The following is a 24667-nucleotide window of genomic DNA, read 5'->3' as shown; positions in this document are numbered from 1 at the left end:
CTTCCAAGTGTGCAGTCTGATTGCTATGATGAATCGAGGTATTCAGTCACTTCTCCCCAGTGGGGGGAGGGGGGGGGGGAGCCTTTCCTTATGAGGCTACAGAGGTTAGCCTGTTACGCAGCATTCCCCCTATGGGTGGCGGTAAGCGGCACCACGCAGGGTAAGACTCTTGGGAATAAGGACTCCCTTTGCATTATCCTCAAACACCCACACCAACCCTATCAGTTGACAGACAACCAGACTCCTCGTACACATGGTATTGTAATGTAATGACAGAAGCAAAGTATCTGCCTGGTACTGTGAAGAGTAAGAACAAGGAGTGGTATAGAATGCCATGTAAAACACTGAGACAAAGAAACTTAAAAGGCGTAATGAAGAGTATAGCTGCAAACCAAAGGAAGTTCTATCCTGGAAGCTGGGGCAGCCCCGGTGTTGCATAATAAAAGTTGGAGGAACAAGAGAATGTCAGAACGAGTCTCAAGAATTACAAACCAGCTGGAGACGTGATACTGGTGACTGGGAGAATGCTGCTTCACCTGGCTACAGGCGTTGTGAAAAGAAGTGCCGCAGTGGGCAACCAGCTAGGGGGAAGTCAGTCCCACGGTTGTTCGTCCAAAGAGACATCCACGAAGGGGTAAGGCGAAGCCCCAATCCAAAAGGTGCTTAACCGAATGCACACGAAGACAGAAATGGGAAGGTCTGTTTACAGAGAGAGGAAACCGAAGCGAAGGAAAAAAATGCGTGGTGGCTTGAGGACCGAAAAAACCCATACCCCCCTACTCGCTGATGCCACAAACGGACACAAGAGGTGTGTCCAACAAAATAGAGTGTGCCGATTGAAGAGCCATCCTGACCAAAGACCAAAAAGAGTCCAAAGCTGGTCCAGTGACGCAGCTCCAGTACAACAAAAGGTAAAACAGAGCAGGAGACCCAGGGCGCAGGCCATGTGTGACGCTTATGTACAAATACAGAGAAAATATGAACATAACGATTTGAGAGCAGCCATACAGTATGGAGGAAAGGGTACAAACGAGTACATAAGAAGATAAATAATTCAGGGACTCATACTCGTCCCAGTGAATGGCCACATCATAATAAGAGTCAAATATGGACTCCACCTCATTTCAGTGAGGAGTTAAATAACCAAAGGAAAACGTTTTTGAGAACATCTACTTGTTCATCTAGTAGGAATTGGGGTTGTGAGGGATAATCCATACTCAGAGACTCAGTCAAGAACCAAAGAAAGTCCAGAGAGAAGAATTTGAAGAGTCAAGGGAACCAACTTAAAAGGGCCTGGAAAAGCCTTTTGAAGGAACTGAAGGGCTTATTACTAGAGACTGCAAAAGGCTATCTGAAGATACCATATTGAGGATAACTTTGCTGAAAAGCAACCCAGGAGAAGGGAACCAGTCTCCTGGTCTTTTGGTTGTGCAGTCATAGTGGTGGAGTCACCCTAGGTTAGTTTTGGACAAGGACATACTTTTGATTGTGGATTTCACCATCGACAACGAGCACCCTCGTTTAGTTGTGTTAGGTAAGGAAACCCTTAGCAAAGAGAAAGTTAGGCTTTATTATTTTCCAATAAACCTTTTGAAAATGGCACGTAGACTGTCTCCTCAGTCTGACCTACCACGCTGCTCAGCCACAACATATGTTGATGGAAACCTCTACCTAACACCACAGGTTGTTTCTTTTCTAAGCACTCACCGGAGTACATTTGTAACACATACATGTTCATGTAACTGGCTGGTGCAGAGGTTGAAAATTCTGGTTTGAATTGAAAATCATGAATGGAAGTTGTCATTCATAAATCTTTATTTCAGGGAGAAAAAAACTAAAGTACTTAAACGCGAGATAAAAATGTCCCACTACAGATACATTACAAAGGATATTAGTTACAAAGTTCAGTTAAAAATGTATTCATCATAGAAGTGCAATAAGCCAGATAAAGCTAATCGAGAACATGGTAAAGGATGTGAATCTATTACAATCTTTTTTTTTATTTCTTTTTTAAATATTTCACTCAAATAAGAACATGTAACACTGAGGGACGAGGAGAGATAATCTTGCAGCCTCACCCACATCAGCTGTTTGCAATACTACTTCCAATCAACCCCAAGCTCTTCTTTCTCAATAGCCAGGCCCTATGGATAAAACGTGCAGTAGCAAAATTTACAGTCAAGTTGGCAAATTGACTAAAAAAGTCTTTCAGCCACTGCTATGCCACGAACCCCCGCTTCTCTCAAAATCAGCTTTAAATATTTATTTCTCAGATTAATAGAGCCAGGGCAAACATGCAGAAAGTGTGTGGTTATTTCATTAGCAGTCCCACAGAGAGGGCCAAGACTGGTATTAGATACCCTACAATTTTTGGTAAAGGAAGCGACAGATAAAACGCCCAATCTGAATCTTAAAAATAAGGATCTTTCAAATGGGGGGTGGGGGAGGCAAATAATGTCAAGTTAGAATTTAAAGCCGGGCGACAACCTGTTCTCTAGGTAATCCATCCCTGACTTTAGACTGGTGGCATTGAACACAAGTAAATCACTACCTCGTAACTTTAACATATGCTTCATGTCCAATACAAAGGAGGTCGTAGACCCTGTCGGGTTAGCCATAAAGCTGTAGCATCCAAATCTTGGAGAACAGTCTTGACATTTAGTACCTATTTAACACTTATACCTCCCTGCAAAGCAAGGAAATGCTTCAAAAGCAGCCCAATAGGATTCTAGGCCTTGTTTCTTCTGTGTGAGCCCAGAAAAGGGCTGGTTTTTCCCCCGAATCAAAGAAACTTTTCAAACTTAGTACCATTAGCAACATTACACAGAAGGAGCCCATGGGGGGTTTAAATGATTAATAACACTGAGCAGTGCAACAGACTACGATACACACCAGAGATGCACGATAAAGGACTGCAAGGTGTATGGGAGGATTGGTCCAAGAGACCCCCCCCTACACTGCATCCTCTCCCCCTTGTGAAGTCCATGGCTCGTCAGGGGTTCCCCCTGCCACCAGGGCCCAGGTGGTGGGTGGGCCACTGGCTGAAGACATTGACCAAACATGCTGAATTTAGCTAGGCCCTGGAAACCATTTTGTGAAATAAAGATGGTTTGAGCCCTGTGCACCGCAGCGCGGCCCCCACCCTCGGAGAGTTTCACTTATCCCTGTGGCCGCAGCTCTCTGGCAGATCCGCTGAGAGCCCGTTCCCACGAACAGACGGACATGAGCTAGTGTTAGATACCAACACTAACATTTCACCTTCCGCAGTGTATCGCTGTTTCCAGTATAACCCGGCCAGCAGGGCCGGGATGGAAAAGAACTGTAAAATGGTCCCCGGACAAAAACCCCAAATACTAATGAGCAAACCACCTGTGATGAAACCTTTCTCTCCACGACCTTTCTGACTAAAAACCTGTAACCACCATGAAGATGGCAGAATGTGTGCTTATATGACATTCGGGATGAAGTACCCACATCCCCGTAGCTATGCGCAAATAGTAAAAGTGTGTCCCGGGGTTTTTTTCATGTTGTATGTTTCGCCGAGAAGACTGCACCCCCAGGTCCCATGCCATAACTGAACTAATGCTGCTAGAGCACAAAGGAAGACAAATGCAACCCTATTGGGAGCTCATGCAAGGGGTGCACGAAAATGCACCATATGTATGTCCAAGCTCACTATGTGTCAATGCCGTCAGTCTTACTGGCGGGTTGCTCCTGCGTGCTCCACCAACCTTACTACTACCTAACTTAACGCACATGTATAGAAATGTAACAAAATGTTGTGGTTGTTAAATACTTAACGTACAGGTAACATGTTTGAAACGGCCGTTTGAAAGGCACTAACAATGTCAAAAACACAAGCTTTGAAAAGACTCAATGAGTATTGTATATTATGTGTATGATTATGTTTCTTCCACTTAAAACTGCAACACACGAGGAAAATACCTTTGTGAGCACATGCAAGGTCATTCCCCCTTCCTCCCCGTGAAGCCTGCCAGACGAAAAAGCAGAGGCCTGTGCTGCTCTGCTCCACCTCGCCCAATTCGGCTGGAGCCGCTTCAAACATTCACATTCCCCCCCGCAGCACCCAAGGCCACGGCCTGCCACCTGAATTATTTACAACCCAGCAGTAAACCCCGGCCTTAAGACACAGATCCAAAGGCGCCCTTTCTTAGGCTCCACGACCCACTGGCTCACCCTAGGTTAATGGCCCCTGTAAAAGTAGGACACCCAATATTATGGCAACACTACAGGAACACATTCATAATGACTTCTAACGAGACATGATAACACGGACAGGCCGTCCCATGCCCTGAGACCCAACCTCGCGACCTATGATACCCGGTCAACAGGACGATGGTAACCATGTATTGATGTATCACCAAAAGACCCCACTCTAGGTGCATTCCTCCTGTGTTGCATTAACCTGTAGAATAACCTATTGGAAAATTTACCGGAGAAGATAATATTGCAATGTTGAATGACTGCGGTGTGCGTGGCCTTAGGGCAGAAAGCCAGGAAAGACGTTCATCACTGACACTGGTCACAACTGACACAACAACACCGTCCGGATGAGCCCAGCTGACCTGCCAGGCCCAGCCCAACCCACGAGGGTAACCAGTGACGTCCTCCAACCACGGCAAACCACATCGCAGCAACACCTATAGTTAGTCGTCGCCACCCAATCCCCACGAACTTGTGCCCCCTATAGCATGTAGGTTCTTGTGACGCTTTTTGTAAATATATACGCCTGTCTTTGCTATTGTCAGGCAGAGCGCTCTCGGAGTTTGCAGAGTCCTTTGCATGCCCTATTCTGATTGATAAACTCCCATTTAAGCTCACCCGCACTTTGTCCTAGTCTTATTCCCATCTTGGGAGTCCATTACTGTCTCTCATTGTGGGGAGGATCGTGCTATCTGGGGGACGCTCGCCTTCAAAGGACTTTCACAGAAAGTTGGTGGATGGTCACACCTCACCAGACCATAGGTTGGTCGCACCTGCCCCTTCTTAGGATACGGCCAACTTTGGCAGAGAAGGGGCTTCTAGAGAATTAGTTTAGCCGCAAATCTTAAAAAGCCACCAACACACCTTCTAGGACACAAAATACTTCATAACTGCAGTTGAAACTCATATGTTGTAAACCACTACAGTGAAATTCCAGCTCTCCCCAATTTTGTCAACGCAGAGGCGGCAGCTTACCAGCATGTTTTCATCGAGCTCTCCAACATGTTTCTCGGTCAGGACAACGCTGGAAATGTGATCTTGACTTGCAAAGACAATCTCTCCAAATACACGGTTCAGCAATTCCTGGCAAGAGGGGAAGACCAATTAATGAAAGAAGCCTTGCCTTCTATCCAAAGACCATTGCTAAAGTAAGCCCATTTAATGAATTCCAGCTGCATCTGGTTCGCCTAAGGCCATGTCCTGAATTTAGCTGTTTACAGGGTGACCAGCTTTTTGTATTAATGGCGTATCGAATTCTGTTCAGCCAATTCTGTTAAGCCATATATTAAGTCCTACTAACCTTCCTACCCTCTTGCCTTTTCAGATCCACCAGGGGACCACTCCGGTGGTGATAGTGCACGGTATACATACTCTACATTAACATCGTCTACCACTTTGTGAAACCCAAGCCTCTTCTCCCACTAACTAGGAATCTCGAATCTAGGTTTTCTTCTCATTGTCTACCATTATGAGAACCAGAAGGAAACTACCAGAAAGCATAGACTCAGCGGGAAACAAGAATCCCAGGGAGGAATCGATGACCCACTAAGTTAATCTTCCTTAACCAGAGGAGGGGGTCAGGGGCAGCCACCCATGTCCACATACCGCTACCCCAGAAAGGAAACTTAGGGAGGTAATGACCCCACACAGAATGGGCGGGGAGGGACAAGAATCCACCAACCTAAACATCGGCAACCCCAGGGCGGGGAAACACGCCCGCATCAGCCAGGTACACATACCACTAGAGTTATACAGAGGAAAACTGCCACTCCTCAACATGCCTGCCAACTAGCCGGCCAATCAACAATTCCAATCACACAGGATAATCAGATGTTGAGCGTAGAAGTAGAAACACAAAGATGTAACGAAAATCTGCTAACCCAATTCTAAAATCTCAACTTTCTGCATACACTTCTCATAGAGAAACTCACACAACCACTTCTCTGCACAGCAATCTGCGTGTACTTCACCACAATACAACAGACTAACACCACCTAACCTGGCACAACAGCACATGGGAATTCGCACTGACCCGAAATCCACACTTAAGCTCAGCTAACAGTGCAAACCGAACTGAAGCTGCCAAAAGGACATCACACCTCTCACTTTCATATTCCCACTACACCCTAACCAAACCCCCCTACCCTCTTTTCACCCCCTCCTTTTCAGTTGCACCAGAGCACCTGGGGACAACTCCAGTGGTAACGGTGCGCAGTACAAATATCTTTAACATATTCTATCTTCCCTGTGTTCAGTGAATGAAAGAGACTGACGGCTAGAAAACAGGGCTGCACCAAAATGCTTCCCAAGATCACCAAATGCAGACATGGCCCAGGTCAAAGGCATCTCTTGTGATCGCCCTGGAGGCGTGGTTCGGCCAAGATACACAGCACAAGTTTCAAAACTATAGAGTTACAAGGTACGGGGCTTGCATTTTAGCATACAGAGCGACCAAGGCATGACTGGCCATTTACTCTCATCAACATTAAGTTCTGCCAGATGTTATATTTATCCTGAGAACCAAGGGTAAGCCTGAATGCTCTACTAAGCTTTCCTTTTAGTTGCTCAAAAATGTCCCAAAAGAGCGGGAGTGGGAAAAGGACGTACACCACATCCCATATTACAAAGTGTACATATATCGCTTTTGGCAAGGCCCCTTTTTAGAATATACATAAACGTCAAGGGCACTCAATGCTTTAAAGTAGGGTGACTAGTGTGCCAAGTATTGCATTTACCTATAACATATGAAGCATGACTATTAGAGACTCAGAACATTCACTGTTTTCAGGGGCCAGGTTTATCCCAGCGTATATGGCAGAACTTGTGTCTGACTCACATTTTTTCAACTGGGTCTGAGTGATGCAGCACTGCCCAAACATATCCTTAATAGCTGCAGTTGTTTCCCTGGGTGCACCGTGTACACCCAAATGACCAAGGTTAGTTTCATACTTTAGTCTCCCGGGCTGAACCAGTATGCATGCATGGCAGAACACATTAGGAACCAACGAAGCACACAGCATTTCATTTCTGCATGAGCCATGCACATTACAGAGCACAAACTTGCAGTCGACATAGGAAATGACGTGGCAGACTCTGCCATGTTAAGAGGTGGCAGATTGGTTGGCACACACACACACAACAGCCCTTACGGCTGTACATGTGTTACTTTGGGCTCTATCCAGGGCTCTGATATACAAAGTTTCCCAGGTGAGCATCATCAATTGAGAGGTCACATGGCTGTATCATGTGTAAAGGAGAGTGAAGCTGAAGGCAGTGGGTTACATTACATGTGTAGGCTGAACAGAAATGTAGCAGCCTCAAATTGTACTGCAATGCCAGGTGGTACAAATACATCCCTTCTCCTCAAGGGGGAGCCACCCCTTTTGGGTCTAGGCAGTTGAGTCCGCTGAGCAATACACCCTTTAGGGGACAACTAAGGCTGTGACTACACTTCCCTATGAGACCGAAACCCCACTGTTTGTTAGGTATACAGGGTGTAAGGGTGTACAAGCACGAGTCTGACACAGTGCTGGCATGTTTGTTGGCAAAGCCTTATTTAGAAAAGTAAAAGACAAGGAAAAACCCATCTTGCCCCATTACTACAAGGGGTTGCCCTACCTCAACAAAACCACAAAGGACTCGGTCAGGATGTCCGTAAAGTAAAATGTCCACCGTCCTGTGTTCAAACCTATTTCCGTCCCTAAAACTGGGTCTCTTCTTGATCCAGAAGGAGGTGCCTCTTGTTCTGGATACAGACTCAAATGTTCAGGTCTTAATCAGAAAGCCTTGTAAATTAATCTAACTTTAAAAGTTCTTGGTCTTAAAGTCTTAGTTACTTACCTGTAACTGTATTTCTCCAGCATTGGTATCTTTCATAGATTCAGATGCTTGAATATTCCTGGTCAGACTGGGAATCCTCTGATTTAAATTATTAATGTTTTTTATAGAAATACATCATTTTCATAGAAACACAATGTAGATTGCCCATTATGACCTATGGGCCATTCAATTGTGTAGTCCCTCCACCTCATTTTGGTCCTTTATGGCCCTAACCAATGAGATGGCAGGGTGTAAGCTCTGCCCCCGGCAGCCATCTTCAGATTTTGAGCCATAGAAGACTACATGAATTGATGGTTGCTGGAAGGAGAGCAGCCTCTTAGGGGAGGGGGGCGGGCGCATGTGACTGAAAGATACCAATGCTGGAGAAATACAGTTACAGGTAAGTAACTAAGACTTCTCCAGCATTGGATCTTTCATAGATTCAGATGCTTGAATAGAATACCAAGGAGTTAGACTATGCTCAGACATTCTGTAAATTTTGCAGATCCTTTTGCTCGCCTTACTATACAGCAAGTAACCGGTTACAATACCCGGGAAGGCGGGAAGAGAAGGCTGCTCCTACCTTATTAAAATAGATGGCAGGGAACCGCTTGACCCACTGCTGACTCTTTGCTGGTATCTTCTGCCAGGCAGTAGTGCAGAGTGCTCTAGCTTTGCGGCTCTGCAGATGTCTTTCAAATGGTACTCCACTGTGGAAAGCACCCGAAGCTCCCTCCCTCTGGTGGAGTGGGCTGAAGGAGGTCTGGCGAGTGGACCGCATTTAGACGGATGACAGTGGGCGATACATTGGGAAACCCAACGCGCCAAAGTGTGCTTAGAAATGTGCTGCCCTTTAGTCCGGCCAGCAGATGCGATGAAGTCTAGTCGAGGAGCAGAATTCCTTAGTCCTTTGTAGGTAGAATTTTAGTACCCTTGCCACATCTAGCGAGTGTAATGATCTCTCTGCATCAGATGTATGGTTCATGAAGCACGTAGGGAGCACTATGCGCTGTGTGAGCGTAATTTCTGACAGCACCTTGGGTAGGAATTTAGGGTGCATCCTCAGGATGACGCAGTCCTTAAGAAACAAGGTGAAAGGAGGTTCTGAAGAAAGGGCTTGCAATTCGCGAATCCTCCTGGCCGATGCAATGGCCACTAAGAAAGCTGCTTTCCATGATAAGAACTTTATGTCACACCTGTGAATAGGTTCGTATGGTGGATCCATGAGAGCTACCAGGACCATTTTCAGGCTCCATGAGGGGCCCGGTGTAGGAGTTGGCGGAAATGTACGCATCAGTCCTTTTAAGATAGTTTTGATAGCCGGTTTAGTGAGCAAAGATTGCTGACCTGGGTTAGTTGTGTATGCCGAAAAGACGGACATATGCACCTTGACAGATGAAAGTGAAAGCCCTGCCTTAGCCAGGTGCAACAGGTACGGTAGTATTTGTCCGATGGACACGGCGAGCAGGTCCACTGAAGAGGTTTCACACCACCTGGTAAAATGAGTCAATTTCCTAATGTACGCTTCTTGTGTAGAAGGAGCCCTAGAGGCCTTGATTATGTCCCAGCATTTTGCAGGAAGATTCAGATGAATTTCGCTGCTCAGGAACCACGCATGGATTGACAGGATTGCTGGATCGTGGTGGAGCACCTTCCGATCCTGTTGCGTTAAGAGACTGATGAACCTTGAGGCAAATCGGGGGCCATAGAGACAGGTGATGCAGGGTCGGATGCCCAATCTGGCACCATTAGGATCATTGGCATAAAGAACTTGCATGTCCAGTCCACTGAGAAGGCGTCCCCCATCGAAAGGTGCTCCGGATACCTGGAGGCGAACCTGTGGCCTTTCTTGTTGGCCTTGGTGGCAAAAAGGTCGATCTGAGGGTGCCCCCACTTCTGGAACATCCGTCGGGCTTCTGCTTTGTCTAGCTCCCATTCGTGGAATGCTGAATAGTCCCTGCTTAGCTTGTCTGCTAGAACGTTGTCCACTCCCTTGATGTGGATTTTGTGATGTAGAGCACAGGTCCATAGCTTTTGATCCTCCTGAGACAACTCAGATTTGTTCCTCCTTGCTTGTTCGTGTAATGCATCAATGTGGTGTTGTCTGTTTGGACGGTCAATGCCTGCCCTGCAAGTACCGGCAGAAAGGCCTTCAGCGCCCACAGTATCGCCCTGAGCTCCAGGACATTGATGTGCAACAGATTCCTGAGGGGACCAAGTGCCCCTCTTTTGTAGATCTGCCAACTATGCTCCCCAGCCTGATAGTGAAGCATCCGTCCTGAAGAGAAGAGTGGAAGTTGGAGTCTGGAAAGGCATTCCCTGCAGCAGGTTTTGAGGTATGCCCCACCATAGGGGGGCCTTGTGGACGGCTGCTGTTAGTTGTACGGTATCCTCCCATGACCCGACTGCCTGCTTCCATTAGTGGTCCAGGGTCTCTTGGATTGGCTGTCCCGTTGCTTTGAAACCACGACGCCAGATGAGTTTGTGCAGATATTCTGTCTGCTGATGGTCTTACTCTGGGTATATTGGTGTTGAGTTCTGCTCCCAGAAAAAGCTCCGTTTTGCTGGGAACGGGGCAGTACTTCTCGTTTATCGAGAAACCTAACTCTTTCAAAAGGTTTATTGTTCTCTCTACTGCGAAACTCGCAAGATTGAAAGAGCTTGCCCTTATGAGCCAATCGTCTAACTATGGGAAGACTTCGGTTGTCGATCTTCTGAGGTAGGCTGCCACCGGTGCCAGGCACTTGGTAAATACTCTTGGTGCTGATTCTTGACCAAATGGGAGGCCACGGAATTGAAAATGTGACTCCCCTATGGCGAATCTGAGGAATTGCCTGTGTGCAGGATGAATGGGAATGTGGAAGTAGGCGTCCTCCGAGGCGAGGGTGGCCAAGAAGTCGTGTTTGAGCAGGGGAGAACGTTCTGAGGGATGTCATCTTGAATTTGATGCGCTTGATGAACTTGTTGAGAGCTCTCAAACAAGAATCGGTCTCCACCAGAAAAAAACAGGAGTAGAAGCCTCTTCCCATTTGGTGGTTCGGTACAGGTTCTATGGCCGCTTTTAAGAGCAGCTTGTGAACCTCCAGCATGATCTGCTTTAAATGATGTACTGTGCGTGGAACGGGGGCAAGAAACAGGTTGATCCAGAGATTCAATGGTGTGACCTTTGCGAACCACCTGTAGCACCCACTTGTCTGATGTTACTTTTAGCCAACGTTGGTAAAAATTGCTCACTCACTCTCCCACAGGGGTGCATTGTGCGAGGGGAGGAGACTATCAATTTTGCTTGCTCTGGGCCTTGGCGTAGTTCGAACCACGTTTACCCCTATGGGTATATCTGTTTGCCGACTGATGGTATCTGTCTTGAAAAGTACTTTGCGTTTCCTGATTGTAGGAGGGTCGACTGAAACCTCTATATTTTGCAGATGTACCTCGAAAGGACCGAAAAGATCTGCAATCTTTGTCCTTAAGGGAACTGATGGCTCGCGCCGTATCAGTATCAGCCTTTATACCCTTGAGATGGTCGTCTATCTTTTTTCCGAAGAGGTCTTGCCCATCGAATGGCATGTCCAATATCTGAGCTTGAACCTTAGGTCTAAAGTTTGCAGCCTTCATCCAGGCTTGCCTCCTCAAGACTGTACCATGGGCCATTTGTCTGAAACCCAACTCCGCTATGTCCACGGCTGTGTCGATCATATGGTCGGAGATAACCTTGCCATCCGAAATGACTGCTTTGGCCTCTTCTTGCAGCTCTGCAGGCAAGTGCTTGGTCAGCTTGGACATACAGAGAGACAGCTCACGGTCCAGATGTACATACGGATCCACAGCTTGCGGTCCAGACGTGCAGTCATGGCAAGAGAGTTTCCAGCCCGATTGGTGAGATGCCGACGATGATACCTTCCTGCCCATGGCTTCCAATTTACACCCTTCTTTGTCAGGTGGAGCTGAAAGGGGCGATGATGGATTAGCCAGCCTTTTTCTGGCTGCAACCGTTATGACGGAATCCGGTTTAGTATGTACCCTTAAACATAATGGTGCCGTGTCAGGTGCCTTATACTTTTTCTCCGGTCATGAAACAAGTGTCGGTGTGGACAACATTTTTACTCCAGTGTCCCATATCGTGTCCAAAAGGGGAATCGTAGTGACTGTCCTATGTTTGTCTATATGCTCGTAGAGCAGCGATTTTTTCTCTTCTGATGCAACTTGCAGATTAAGAGAGATCCGCCGCCTTACCAATTATGGCATGAAACGACACCAGATCGGGCGGTGAAGCGTCTCCTGGGGAGTCTTCCTTAGGCTTTTCCACAATGTAATCGTCCCACTCACTCTGCGCGTCCGGTTCCTGGGTAATTTCTCCTCCTCCAGGATCTGAAAAGTCACTGAAAGGATCTTCCTGCCAGTCGGAGACTGATGCGGTGAAAGGAACTATCGTGGGGTCCCTTGTGGGTGGTCTCATGGGGTCCCTTGTAGGTGGTGATCTAGGAGAGACTCTTGACGGTGAATCACAGAGTTCTGCTCCAGGACCTGCAGGGAGGTTCCGGTGAGCGTGCTATCTTACGCGGTCTGCTCCTGTCAAGAGAGTTTCCTGGAGAATGAGGAGGCAGCGATACCTGCCTTGCAGGAGACTTTTCCATCGGTGTAGAAGAACGATGCCTTTGCCGCCTACTGAATTTGTCAAGGATCCTCTGAATTGAAAGTTCTGGATCATATGGATCTGCAGGTTCCTCCGAGGTAGGATAGGACTGTTTTCCTTAGGAGTGAGGATCGGTTGCTCAGAAAGGAGTTCGGAATCAGAAAAATCCTCCTGAAGGATGTCAGGCAGTTCTGCCATCTCTTTTAAAGGAGCCAGCTGGGGCCCTATTGGTAGACAGAGGGCTTCTGGGGTCTGTAGGTCCGACTCCATTGGTTTGAATGATTTGCTTTCCTTGGAAGGCATGCTGGGAACATCTGTGGACGGTGCCTTGGACTTATTCTTCTCCGTCGACGGGTAGTCAATTGTCGACTGTGTTCTCGTCGACATTGGTTTGGATGTCTTCATCGACGAAGGTGCCATGGACGAAGATTTTGTGGACGACTGACTTCGTGGACGGGTGATGCTCCGCCGACGATAGCTTTGTTGACGAGTGGTGAGATTCTTTTGTCGTCAACGGTTTAGATGTGGGCGATTTTGACTTAAGTTTCGTCGACGGCTTGCTCGTCGACGGGCCTCTATCGCCAGTGCCGCTCGTAGACGGTGTTTTCAAGGACTACTGCATCTCTGAGCCCCCCTCCCTCCCCCCTGGAATTTTTGAAAACTGACTAGTCAGGGTGCTTTTTCTTTTGGTCTCCAGGACCCAGGGAAGATGATTCCATCTTTTTCTTACTCCTACGTGAACGAGAAGCACTTCTTTCTACAGATGAGGCCCTTCTCTTTGAGGTTTGCCTCTCTGAAGGTTTCATAGACAGTACATGAGCTGTCTTTGCTGATTCTTCATCAGAAGAGTGTCCTCTTGATTCCAAATGTAGGAGTCGTCTTCTATGTCTGTCCTGGAGAGTTTTGTTAGAAAAGGTCTTACAAATCTCACATTTGTGAATGTCATGGGCATGGAGACAGTAAACGCACTGCTCATGAGGGTCTTTCATATAGACAAGTTTCTTTCTGCATTTTAGACAATCCCTGAAAAGGGAAGGTTTCTTGGTAGTAGGTTCCTCTGACATGCTGTGCAGAGAGGATTCACTCGAATTTCAGATGAGCACAGGTGTTTTCTGAGCCCAGAAACACTGCAGGAAGGATTTGATCAGGTGATCAATAGCGCTATTTTTGAGAAAAAATATGTACATCTAACAGTTAAGAAAAACGAAAAGCTCAGAGAGCTGAGGATTCCCTCTAGCCTGTTAGACTGCAGTGAAAAATCTGAAGATGGCTGCCGGGGGCGGAGCTTAAACCCTGCCACCTCATTGGTTAGGGCCATAAAGGACAAAAATGAGGTGGAGGGACTACACAATTGAATGGCTAATAAGCCATAATGGGCAATCTACATTGTGTTTCTATGAAAATAATGTATTTATATTACATTTTTAAATAATTATTTAAATCACTGAGGATTCTCAGTCTGACAGGGAATATTCAGGCATCTGAATCTATGAAAGATCCTATGCTGGAGAACATCCTTTCCAAGTTTCAGGGGGTGAGTCTCTTCCCCTGCTCTGTTTCCAGATCACAGATTTCGGGATCAAGTCTAGTTCACTAGCCTGCCAGACTTAACTGTGGAATTTTGATTACAAAACTAAGTTCCCAAATCTCAGGTGGGAGCCTCTTTCCCGGTCCTTTCTTTAGCTCATAAATGTAACATCAGATCTGGTACACGATCCTGCCAGGCTTGGCCGTGGACCTCCTGTTCACAAAACACAATTTCCAAATCTCCCCTGATCACCAACGTGGCATCAAGTTTGGTTCACTATCCTGCCAGACTTGTTTGTAAACCTTAGAGTTCCAAAAAGTGTTTCTCTCTTCAGCAAAGGGTACACGACCCCTTGTTCTGGTTACTTACCCCTTTCCTCTCTTCTACTTGGGTACCCAGATCCCTCTGGGCTGCTGTGGGATCTCCCCAACGTGTTCTACCATTGGTTTCTCCTCTCTGTGACTCCCAGACCCCTCAATGTTCTCTTGGGATCTCCCGGACTTGTTTTGGGCCCCAGCCAATGATTATGTATTTCTTTGCGCTGGTGTGGGTCTTTGACCCCTGTGTACCCCTCCTGCTGGCTTTGTCCACTTTCACTTGGGTCCCAGACCCTATGTTTTGCTAGTGGGGCTTCCAAGTCTTCATGTGGGTCCCAGGCCTTTGTACCCTGTCTGTTGTACCTCTGCCCCATTCACTGTCCAATTGAACAAACCGGGTGTACTCTCCTGCAGGTACTGTTCCACATAGGATGCTTTGCAAAGTTCATTTCACTCAAAGTTCTTCCTTGACCCCTTTTCGCCTCAGGGACGTTAGTGCGTGCCCTTTTAATCTATTTAGCTCTCTCTCTATCCCAGTAACCAGCCCAACCCTTTCCTCCGGGAAGTGTTGTTCTGGGCTCCAGTCTACCCTGGGAGCAGAGCAGGGCTTCTGTGCGGCGACCGCGTTCAGCGTCCTGTCTTCAGCAGCTCCTCAGCATTGGGCCCGCACTCGCCTCCTCGGCTGCACGCCTTGTCGCTTTGGCTTTGCTGGTCTGTTTTTCCCTCTCCCCGCCACCGGCCAGGTCCCTGTTGCATGGACCTCAAGGAAAGAATCGCCCCTCAACAGCGTCTCTGCTTCTTTCCTTCGGGTCCCTCGCCAAGGAACTGGTGTCTGGTTCCTCGCTCCTCCAAGACTGGCTTGACAAAATGTGTAGTCCTTCCTTGCTTGGTTTTTAACGTTATTTCTAGTAAGATGTTTGTTCTGCAGCAGGCTTTTGCATCCATGTCTGATCTTCATGTCAGTGAGGCTTTGTATTCTACCTGGGTAAAAACCTCACTCTTCCTCGTCCCAGTAGGATTCACAAAGTCCTCTACTCTACTGAAATACATAGAGGTATGGGAGACCAGAGGGGATCGAAGCGGTGCAAGGACAGTAATAAGGGGTGGGGAGGTGAAGACTGCGTTCCCCCAAAGCCATCATCACTGGTCCCATGGAGGGTTTTCCCTCCCCATGAGATGCACTCGCTTAGTGCCAGTCCCAGGGTGACTATCAGGTAGTGGCCTCACCTCCTTGGGGGGGGGGGGGGGGGGGGGGGCTACCTCCATGGGAGAGGGCCCTTGAATTGTTCTCTGTTCCTGAGACGCAGAATCAATCCCGCTTCTCCTTTTGTCCCAGAGAGGAACTTAAAAGTACCAAAGACCACATCTGCAGGGAAGCGTCAGCTGGTGCCAACAGACATACAACGGAAGCCTGCACTGTACTGATGTCTGCGGAATGCTGCCGAAGCCTGGAAAGTGGAGAGTCCAAGCATCATAGTTCCCCTGAAGCAGGACACTAAGCTGCCGCATGACAATGTACCCATGCTCCGGAATCCGGACGCCAAATAGCGAGACCACTGTGTGAGAGCTAGAGACCATGGAAATGCAGCTCCGCAGTCAGTGGAGCCACGGCCTGCCCCTACGAGGACTGCTGCCTAAATCCAGGTACGTGGCCAACACGAAGAAGAGGCTGGTAGCTCTCCGAAGCACTCCTGGAGGGGGTGAGGACAGTGAGCCACGCATACAGCCAGTGAGGCTACACAGCCCACGCCGGGTCAATAGACCCAGTACACCCCCCACACCGACTCGAAAAGTAGTCGGGTGGCAGGGGAGATCTTGAAATACACATACAGCCAGTAAGGCTGGAAACCCAAGCTGGGCTACCAGAGCAATAAAGTCAGAAACACCCTGGAGGGGTGAAGTCAAGCCCACCCCCCATGAGGGGTTAAGAATCCTAAGGGAATCAGAAGGTCCAAAGGAAACCAAGCAACCTACAGCGGGTGGATGATCACAATAAAGAACAAAGAACAATAGGAAAAATAAATAAAAAGGTCCAGGAGAACAAGTCAGTTAAGGAATACAGAGACACTGTAGAGGGGTGTGCAAGAGAGACCAGTTGAACAGAGCATTATATCTTATTGTACCACACAAGTAACTGAACTACAAGCACAAGTATCACAGTTAAAGTTGGAACTGTTTGAGTTAAAACAGGACATTGGTGAAGGGGTAAGAGTCCTCCTTCCATAAAGGAACAAGAAAGACAAAGACCCTGTTTGAACTGTATTTGACCAACACTAGAAAGAGACATTGTTTTGAACTGTACCCGCACGTGGACGTCTGAACCAAAGGAAAGAACTACGGATACAATTGGGTGGGTGTCGCAACCCAGCCATCCCAAGCGAGGAGTAGAATACTTCTAATGCTACTTTATGTTTCTTTGTTGTTGGTGGTAGGGTCAGACATTAGGACAAAATAGGTTTGGCACAGAGGACAAATGTTTTGCCAGACCGCCCGACGAGCACCAGTTTGTTATTTTTATAGAATAGGAACCCATCATCACTGAAGCAGACCTACGACAGGCATTTCTTTACTTTAATAAACAGGAAATATTTAAGAACATGTCTTTGTGCCAGTCTTATGCCATCCAAGGTCAGAGGATGTACCTTTAGATAGTTCATTGTTAATGTAACAATACATTCACATGAATGACTTTTCTGTATAAGGCTCATTGCGTAACGCTCTATAAACACCCCAAGGTTTCTAAGCTCTGTCATATTTTCAGCACAGGGATTACTCTGCCAGTTCATCAATTTCTGCACAGCTGTGTGGAAAAATACATTTGCTGCTTGGTTTTCTATTGGCTAATTTGGTGATGAGCTGTGTGTTATTAGGCAACGATATGTGGCAATTTTGCATATACAATCCTCCCGTGTAAGAGTATTACACATCAGCGTTGTCTGTGTAAGAGCACAAGGACGAAAATAGGTTTACATGCAGATGCATGTATGGCCCCACCTATGTGCGCTTTAGTCCATTACATTGCATTTGTACTCTCGTCCTTCTAGCACAAGCTTCAAGTCCTACCTGTGTCTCCTCAGGAGAACTAGCATGAGCATGACAAAGCTTCTGCAGTGCCTCAATTGCAGGACTTATCACTTCAGGGACAGAGAGAAATTCTTTAAGCCAGGTACTGATATCATCTAGAGCAAAAACAAATGTTTTAAAAAGAATACTTTGTGCACTCAACATGAATAATTCTAGCGGAAGACACAGGACAACTCACCAATCAGTCTTCCTCGGCTGGCTGCAGGAAGATGCTTAGCAATATGCCCGATAACATCCAAAATATGCCCGGTGGTGCTGGTACTTGCACTGCTATTCCTACAAGAAGGGAAAAAAGGGTAGTTCAAAAAGGTCAGACGAGTATCTCTGAATATATGCACGACGATAAAGGGACGGGCCTTTGCCATTGTGCCATCTAGGAGGAGTTTGGGGGGGGGGGGGTCGGGGAACTGGGATAAACAGGCTTCTAAAGAGGAGTGCATGCAAAGAGGCTGATAATCCTAATATCATTGGCCGGTGTTGTTTGATAGTCCTTAGTTTCCAAAAAGATGGCTGGGGGTGAGGGGGTTAAATGTATCAATTAAAGTAACAAAGGATGGGCCTCTTGAAGTGGTCCGTTGGGTACACAGGCAAAGGAATTGGGAATCTCTGACGAACTGCCTCTCCTGGGAGTTCTGTAGCTAAAATCAGGGGTGAACATTTCTGTGGCTGACAAAGGTCACCTCTTGACCAGCACATAGCCAGGCTCGAGTTCGGTCTCCCCAATGTCAAAGACAGGTTTGGATGAATGTCTATAGGTAAAACTCAACAGCGGAAAATATAAGCAAACATTGAGAGAAAGGAAGGGGGGGGGTTAAAGTATGTGCAATGTCAGAGTCTAGGCTAAAAGTCCAAATGTCTGTATTCCATCGCTAGTCAGAGTTCAAACTCCTGAGCAGCTGCGCAGAACAGTCTTGTGCAAGTAGCAGTCACAGTGGTTTAAAGTGTCCCAGTCCAACCTTTTAACGACGTCTACATCTTGGCTGTATCTTTGTCTTGGCTTTTATTTGGGTCGTCTGAGCCGTAGGACATGGCCACTGGCTCTTGAGGTTACCGAGGCAAGCTCTGTTTCAGCCGCTCTTGCCCTACAGGGTTCTGCTGCACTGGTGTTGGCGAGTCCGTTTCTTCCCCTCTAGTCAGAACACTACAACACTCTCCCTGGACCTTTGTCCTAACACCCGCCCAGTCGGGAGCCTGTGCTCTATTTATACAGATGCCGATTGAGTTATTGTGGCAATGACTAATACAATTCGCTGGCTTGTTTTCCCTTGGCTTTCATTCCTCGTTACTGGCTCTGGCCTAATAGTTCCCCCAACTTCCCTAATAGTGGAACACCTGAACCATTACCCCACAGTTCTAAATTTAGAGTTAACAGGAACCGACCCCTGCAACGGCACTTGCAGCCCGAGATCATAAAAGCAAGGTCCACCATGCGGGAATCAGGCATTCTGCTGACCAGACTGCCCCTCCACTGAACAAGCAAATCTGCCACTGCCTACACTCACCTAGTTGAGGCCCACTGTCTTCCATCCAAGTGGAGCACCGCACCTTGTGCCCTCCTTCACTATCCTTCCCAATCGAAGCATAAATGTCAGATACAGAATCTCCTCTGAAGCTTAGTGCTTCTGAGACTCCCGCCATAAAGGAAACTTGAATCTATGTTGAATGCTGCCGAGCAGCTGGATACCTCCCCCTGAAACACCAACTTGCACCTCGCCAGACTCAACCCTGTGCCATTGCACCATCTCGCAACTGTGCACCGCTACTCAGCGTCACTGACTGTGCACCGTTCCTCACTGCTCCTTAGCGCCACGGTCAACGGCAGCCGCTTACCTGTAAATGGTGAATCGCCTACTTGCTTTTGTTAAATTGATTAACCCATAATTACCCATTGAATAACACGGACTCCATTTTCTACTAGGCCACATGTAATCGCTGAAAGCCAGCCTGCATATCACCCCTTCATTGTCTGCGCACAGTCAGCAAGCCAGCCCTCCACCTCCTCCCCTCTGCCGTCTCCGCGGCTGTCCTGTTCTTACGGAAGCCTGGGCGCAAGAAGTAACAATCTAAACACTATCTCTCATCCTCCTTTTTACATCACTGTCCTGTGTGTGACCGGGCCGGAGCCTGGTCCTGGAAAAAAACATTTGTCTCCACAAACCTGCCTCTGCACCAACAGACACACTTTAAAGAAATATAGACTGCAAGACCCCAAACCCCACAGCCTTTTGATGTAACAGTTGCATGCCCCTCGCCCGTGTGCCACTCCAGCTCACCCCCCTAGCACTAATCCGATGTGGCCATATATTCTTTTTGTACTAACAAAACGGTAAACTCCCCCCCCAATAGATCCAAGGGGATATTTGATGAATGTGTTATTGAAATATTGTGTTAGATAAGGCACCTGAACCCATGCACTCCTACTTTCTATTGGCCAGGTTAAAAGTTCAGTGATTTTTATTACATGTCGAGATTTATAGATGATGCTCAAGATGTGTGGCCAAAAGGGCAAATGTTAGATAGTCTAAATTACCACAAAGTAGACATCGCCTGACCCCACACACACCTCCCAGATGAGCCGAGCTGACCCGCGTGATCACGAAGTTACAACTTGGAACCAACCAATCAAGGAACACCATCCATATGTGCTACATAGTGCCCAGTCCCCTTTGTCCAATGAATACTACCGATTGTATCCCTACAGCACACATCATAGATGAAGTGTTTTTGGAATATAACATGTATTTTCTGTTTGGGCAGAGCGCTCTCTGAGTAAGCAGAGTCCTCTGCGTGCCCCATTTTACTTTATATAAAAACTTGTCTTTTAACTCACCTGCACTTGGTACTAGTCTCATTCCCTACTGGGGTGTGCCCATTAGGGGCTCTTATTTGGTTATTTTACTGTAATTGTGGGAAATGCCAGCTTTCACACAATGCTGAATTCATACTTATTTCAAAGTAGTCGGGTAAACTGAAATGTATCTATTTTTTGGACTGAAAATAGTGCACAATGCGTAATTTCTCTATTAAAAATTGCTGCAAAAAATGCAGCAGTGTGCCACAAAATTTCCCTTTTTGAGCCGCAAAATTGTACATTTCTTGCCACAATATCCCAGAGGGTCTGTTTAGAGCTCTGGCTTTGTGCGGTATTGTCAATTGTGGCTGTGAATGAGAGTAGAAAGCCATTAAAATAGTTTATATTTTAAAGTGCCCCACCTTGAAACCAACATAGAATGCCTCGGGCAGAGCGTAGAGTACCCCTTAAAATTTGTAATGCACGTTTAACCCTGCGTGGGCTTTATTTTATCATATGCATCTCTGAGCACGTTATCTGGCTTACAGGGTTTATAGTTCAAAACAGGAAATGTGCTCCTATTGTTTATGTATTACATGGTGTGTTTGCTTTGAGACAATATTTACTAATGCTGTCAGGGTAATGAATGCATTGCATTACAATCTCCCTATCACTTAACGGGTTGCATTTTGCTCACTATTACGTGCATACCACCCTTCCTCCCTCCATTTTTCTCATTTATGCAGGCTGCACATTGACAATGAGATTTGGGGGTCTATACAGTCACCCTGAGTGATGCTTTGCACAAGTGCAGTGTTTCCTTAAAAGCATGGTGTGCCATTAACATTGTGCAGGATCTATAGAATAATTTAGTGAGCTATTGGTTTAGCAGTAGTTGATGAACACATTAAAGCAAATATAAACATCATAGGGGATGCTTAAAATACATTTAACGCATGGCACATCGCTTCACTCCTACATTTAGCTAGTGCAGCGGAATGCCTTTGGCATAGCCATGGTATAAGCAGCACCTATGCTGATTCATAATGCTGTTTATTTTTGGTGCACAATAGTCTCAGAAAAAATGGCGTCGACAGTTGAAGGAATTGGGCTCAGTCTCTTCAACAGGTTTGATGTTGTGGGATCAGGCGGATTGATGTCTTGCGAAGTAGTTTGTATGGGAACAGATGTTTCCGGGCTGTTGGGTGCCTTTGTGTGAAGGGAAGACTTTTGGAACATTGTGATAGGAAACTAAGCAATATGTTGGGTACTACATGAGAACTTAAATGTACGAAAATAAACAACATGGGCCATAAGGATATGCCTTCTGGGTGCTACGGGTAAAGTGTATGTTCAAAGAGGACGTTTTACGTTATACTGTTGTCGCCCTCTGGAGCGTATGGGATTATAACCAGGGGTTGTGTCCCGAGGTAATCTACTTAAAAATGCATATACATGATGATATGACAAATGGGACGATTGTTTAGTTAAGGAATTGCAAATATGTGGAATGACATGCAGAACGTACTTTGAATTGACTTAGTTTGGAAAATGCAATTACCTGATGTAAAAAAAATTCTAATAGAAATTTCTAGAATGGCGTTAGTATTGGGAAAACCATTGAGTGGTGGGTTAATATGTCAGTTTTTTTTTTTTTTTTTTTACATCCCATCGTTTTTTACGGCTTCTTACACTGTTGCCGTGCCTCCTGGTGATTCATCCACTTGTGTTCATTGGCAAGTTTTACCTGTTCTCCCATACCCAAGTTGGGTCTGGGTTTTGTAATCATTTTTCTTTTTTTTTTGTCTATTTGGCTGAACTCCAAAACATGCCTTCTTTGAAAACAACAAAAATGGACCACTTGAATATTTTCTTGTGAATGTAAATGGTCTGAACAAACCTGTTAAACGTACAAAGGTATTGTCAGTTTGAAATAAATGTCTTGTGATAGCCATGATTCAGGAAACCCATCTTGAAGATGCAGAAGCTATTAAACTTCGGCGAGGTTGGGTGGGCCAAACATACTTCTCAACTTACACAGCAAATAAGAGAGGGGTTTCTATATGGTTTAGTAAGAGCTTGCCTCTACAGGTCCTCTCTAACACATCTTATGCAGAAGGTAGAATTGTATCAGTGAATGCTAAAATCCTGGACATCATCTCTTTTATGCTGTCTGTATGCCCCTAATAATGCTGACCCCCTTTTCTTTCATGAACTGGCACAACACATTCAAGACAGGTGGAAGTTGCAGGACACCAAGGAGGAGTCGGCAGGCATTGAGCAATCTGAGCGACGAGTTCCACCCATCTGAGATATGGCGCCTTCAACGTCCAACAGAAAGGGATTATAGTTCTCACTCCGCAAGCCATGATGTATATTCAAGAATTGATTTCTTTCTTACCTCTGGGTTTATGACCCCAAGCTGTTATGAGTCAGACATTGGTCTCATTGGGATTACAGACCATGTACCGGTGTCGATGCGCATCTCACTAAATTATACATTAAGACCTTCATGTGGAGAATGAATATTTCTGTCTTCCATAATGAGCAGACATTGGAAGAGATTGTAAAGGAAAATTAGTTTTATTGACATAAATAAGACAGATGAGGTCTCTATTTTCTGTCTGGGAAGCACTGAAATGCCATATGGGAGGATATCTGATATTTAAGACCAGTGGGTACAGAAAAGAAAAGGAGAAAGAGTTGAAGAGGCTCACTGAGGAGGCAAAGTTTTTCGAGCGTCGCTATGTTAACAACAAAGACTAAGAAGTTTGTGCAGAACTAAGAAAGAAGAAATGAGAGTTAAATAAGATCATCTCGGATAGAGCAGAGTACGCATTGATCAGGAGCAAGATCAATTATTTTGAAAACTGAGAAAAAGCAGGGCGATTACTTGTGCACCGGTTGAAGATGGAGGAAAGCGTAAGGACAATTGCAGCAGTGAGGGATAACAACGATCGGCTACTGTTATTGCACAAAGACATTAATAATAGAGTCCGAAACAAAGTGCAAACCAGCGGCAATAGCAAACTTTTTGAGTCAGATTCAAGTTCCCAAACTATCAAGAGGACCACATAACCCTGTTAGAGGCTGAGATCTCTGTAGAGGACATCCAGTTCGCAATCTCAGGTCTAAATGGCAACAAAACGCCTGCAGCAGATGGTCTCCCGGTTGAGTTGCACTTGATTTTGCCCGAAAGTGGTCTCAAACTGCTGCGCAATGTGCATTCTACATCATTGGAGATGGGAATGTTACCAGCCTCCATGAGACATGCACTAGTGACAGTTCTGTTGAAGGATACGTCACCAACTAGGTATGAAAGCTACAGACCAATTAGTCTAACGCTGATTGCAAGCTGTTGGCTAAAATAATGACCAAGAGATTGGAGAATGTTGTACAGACATTGATACACGAGAATCAAGTTGGTTTTGTAAATGGTAGATCTGTGGCAGACAATACACAGAGGTTGTTGTTGACCATTGATGAAGGTAGAAGGATGGAGGCGCCTGTGGCAGCTATCTCCCTTGATGCTGAGAAGGCCTTCGGTAGAATTATGCTGAGAAGGCCTTCGACAGAATTTAATGGCTGTACCCGTTTGAAAGCCTGAAGGCAATGGAATTTGGACCATCATTTTTGGGCTGGGTGAGACTGCTGTATGCGAATCCAACTGCAAGCGTCCGCACTAACGGATTAGCCTCAGTCATTTCAACTGAAAAGAGAAACAAGGCCCTCTTTCTCCATTATTGTGCATCTTAGCAAAGGAACCACTGGCGATCATGCCGAGGGCCAGCGGAAACATACATGGAATTGGTAGTGTGGAATGTTCTGGCAAGCTCTGGCTTTATGCAGAGCAGTTGGTGGTTGTGCGTGACCCCGATTTGGGTATGCCATATCTGATCGAAGACATCTGCATGTTCCCTGACGTTTCTGGATACAAGGTCAATTGGAGCAAGTCCGAGATTCTCCCGATCACCGGATCATGCATGCGTCATGTTTGACAACATGGAATTTACTTGGTGTGCAGAATGGTTAAAGTACTTGGGAGTTTGGATCAGCCCTGAAGCGAAAACATTGCCTTAAATTAACTTTGATTGCCTAATATCAAAACTATGAGCGGACATTGACCGATGGTCACTCCAGACACGTTCGCTTTGGGGCAAGGTTAATTGTATTAAGATGAACATGGCACAGAGTATATTATATCCTATCCATGCTCCCACTAAAAACATCAAAACAAGTATTTAAGGAGCTTGATGCACTAATGCAGAAAT

General features: G+C 46.2%; 1 protein-coding gene across 1 annotated transcript in view; it reads right to left on the bottom strand.

Annotated features, from left to right (window-relative positions):
* Window positions 1-24667, bottom strand: part of NCAPD3 (non-SMC condensin II complex subunit D3) — a 579984-nt gene that overhangs the window by 182635 nt on the left and 372682 nt on the right. Inside the window, exons 18-20 of the mRNA XM_069614114.1 lie at window positions 17784-17881; window positions 17585-17700; window positions 5200-5307 (exon numbers count right to left, since the gene is read on the bottom strand). Coding sequence (XP_069470215.1) covers window positions 5200-5307; window positions 17585-17700; window positions 17784-17881 — 322 coding nt within the window. The remainder of the gene's footprint in view (window positions 1-5199; window positions 5308-17584; window positions 17701-17783; window positions 17882-24667) is intronic.

Source organism: Ambystoma mexicanum, chromosome 9 (assembly GCF_040938575.1).
Source record: "Ambystoma mexicanum isolate Mex_15411 chromosome 9, UKY_AmexF1_1, whole genome shotgun sequence".
Classification (NCBI taxonomy): domain Eukaryota; kingdom Metazoa; phylum Chordata; class Amphibia; order Caudata; family Ambystomatidae; genus Ambystoma; species Ambystoma mexicanum.
This window is presented reverse-complemented; position numbering and strand designations above follow the sequence as displayed.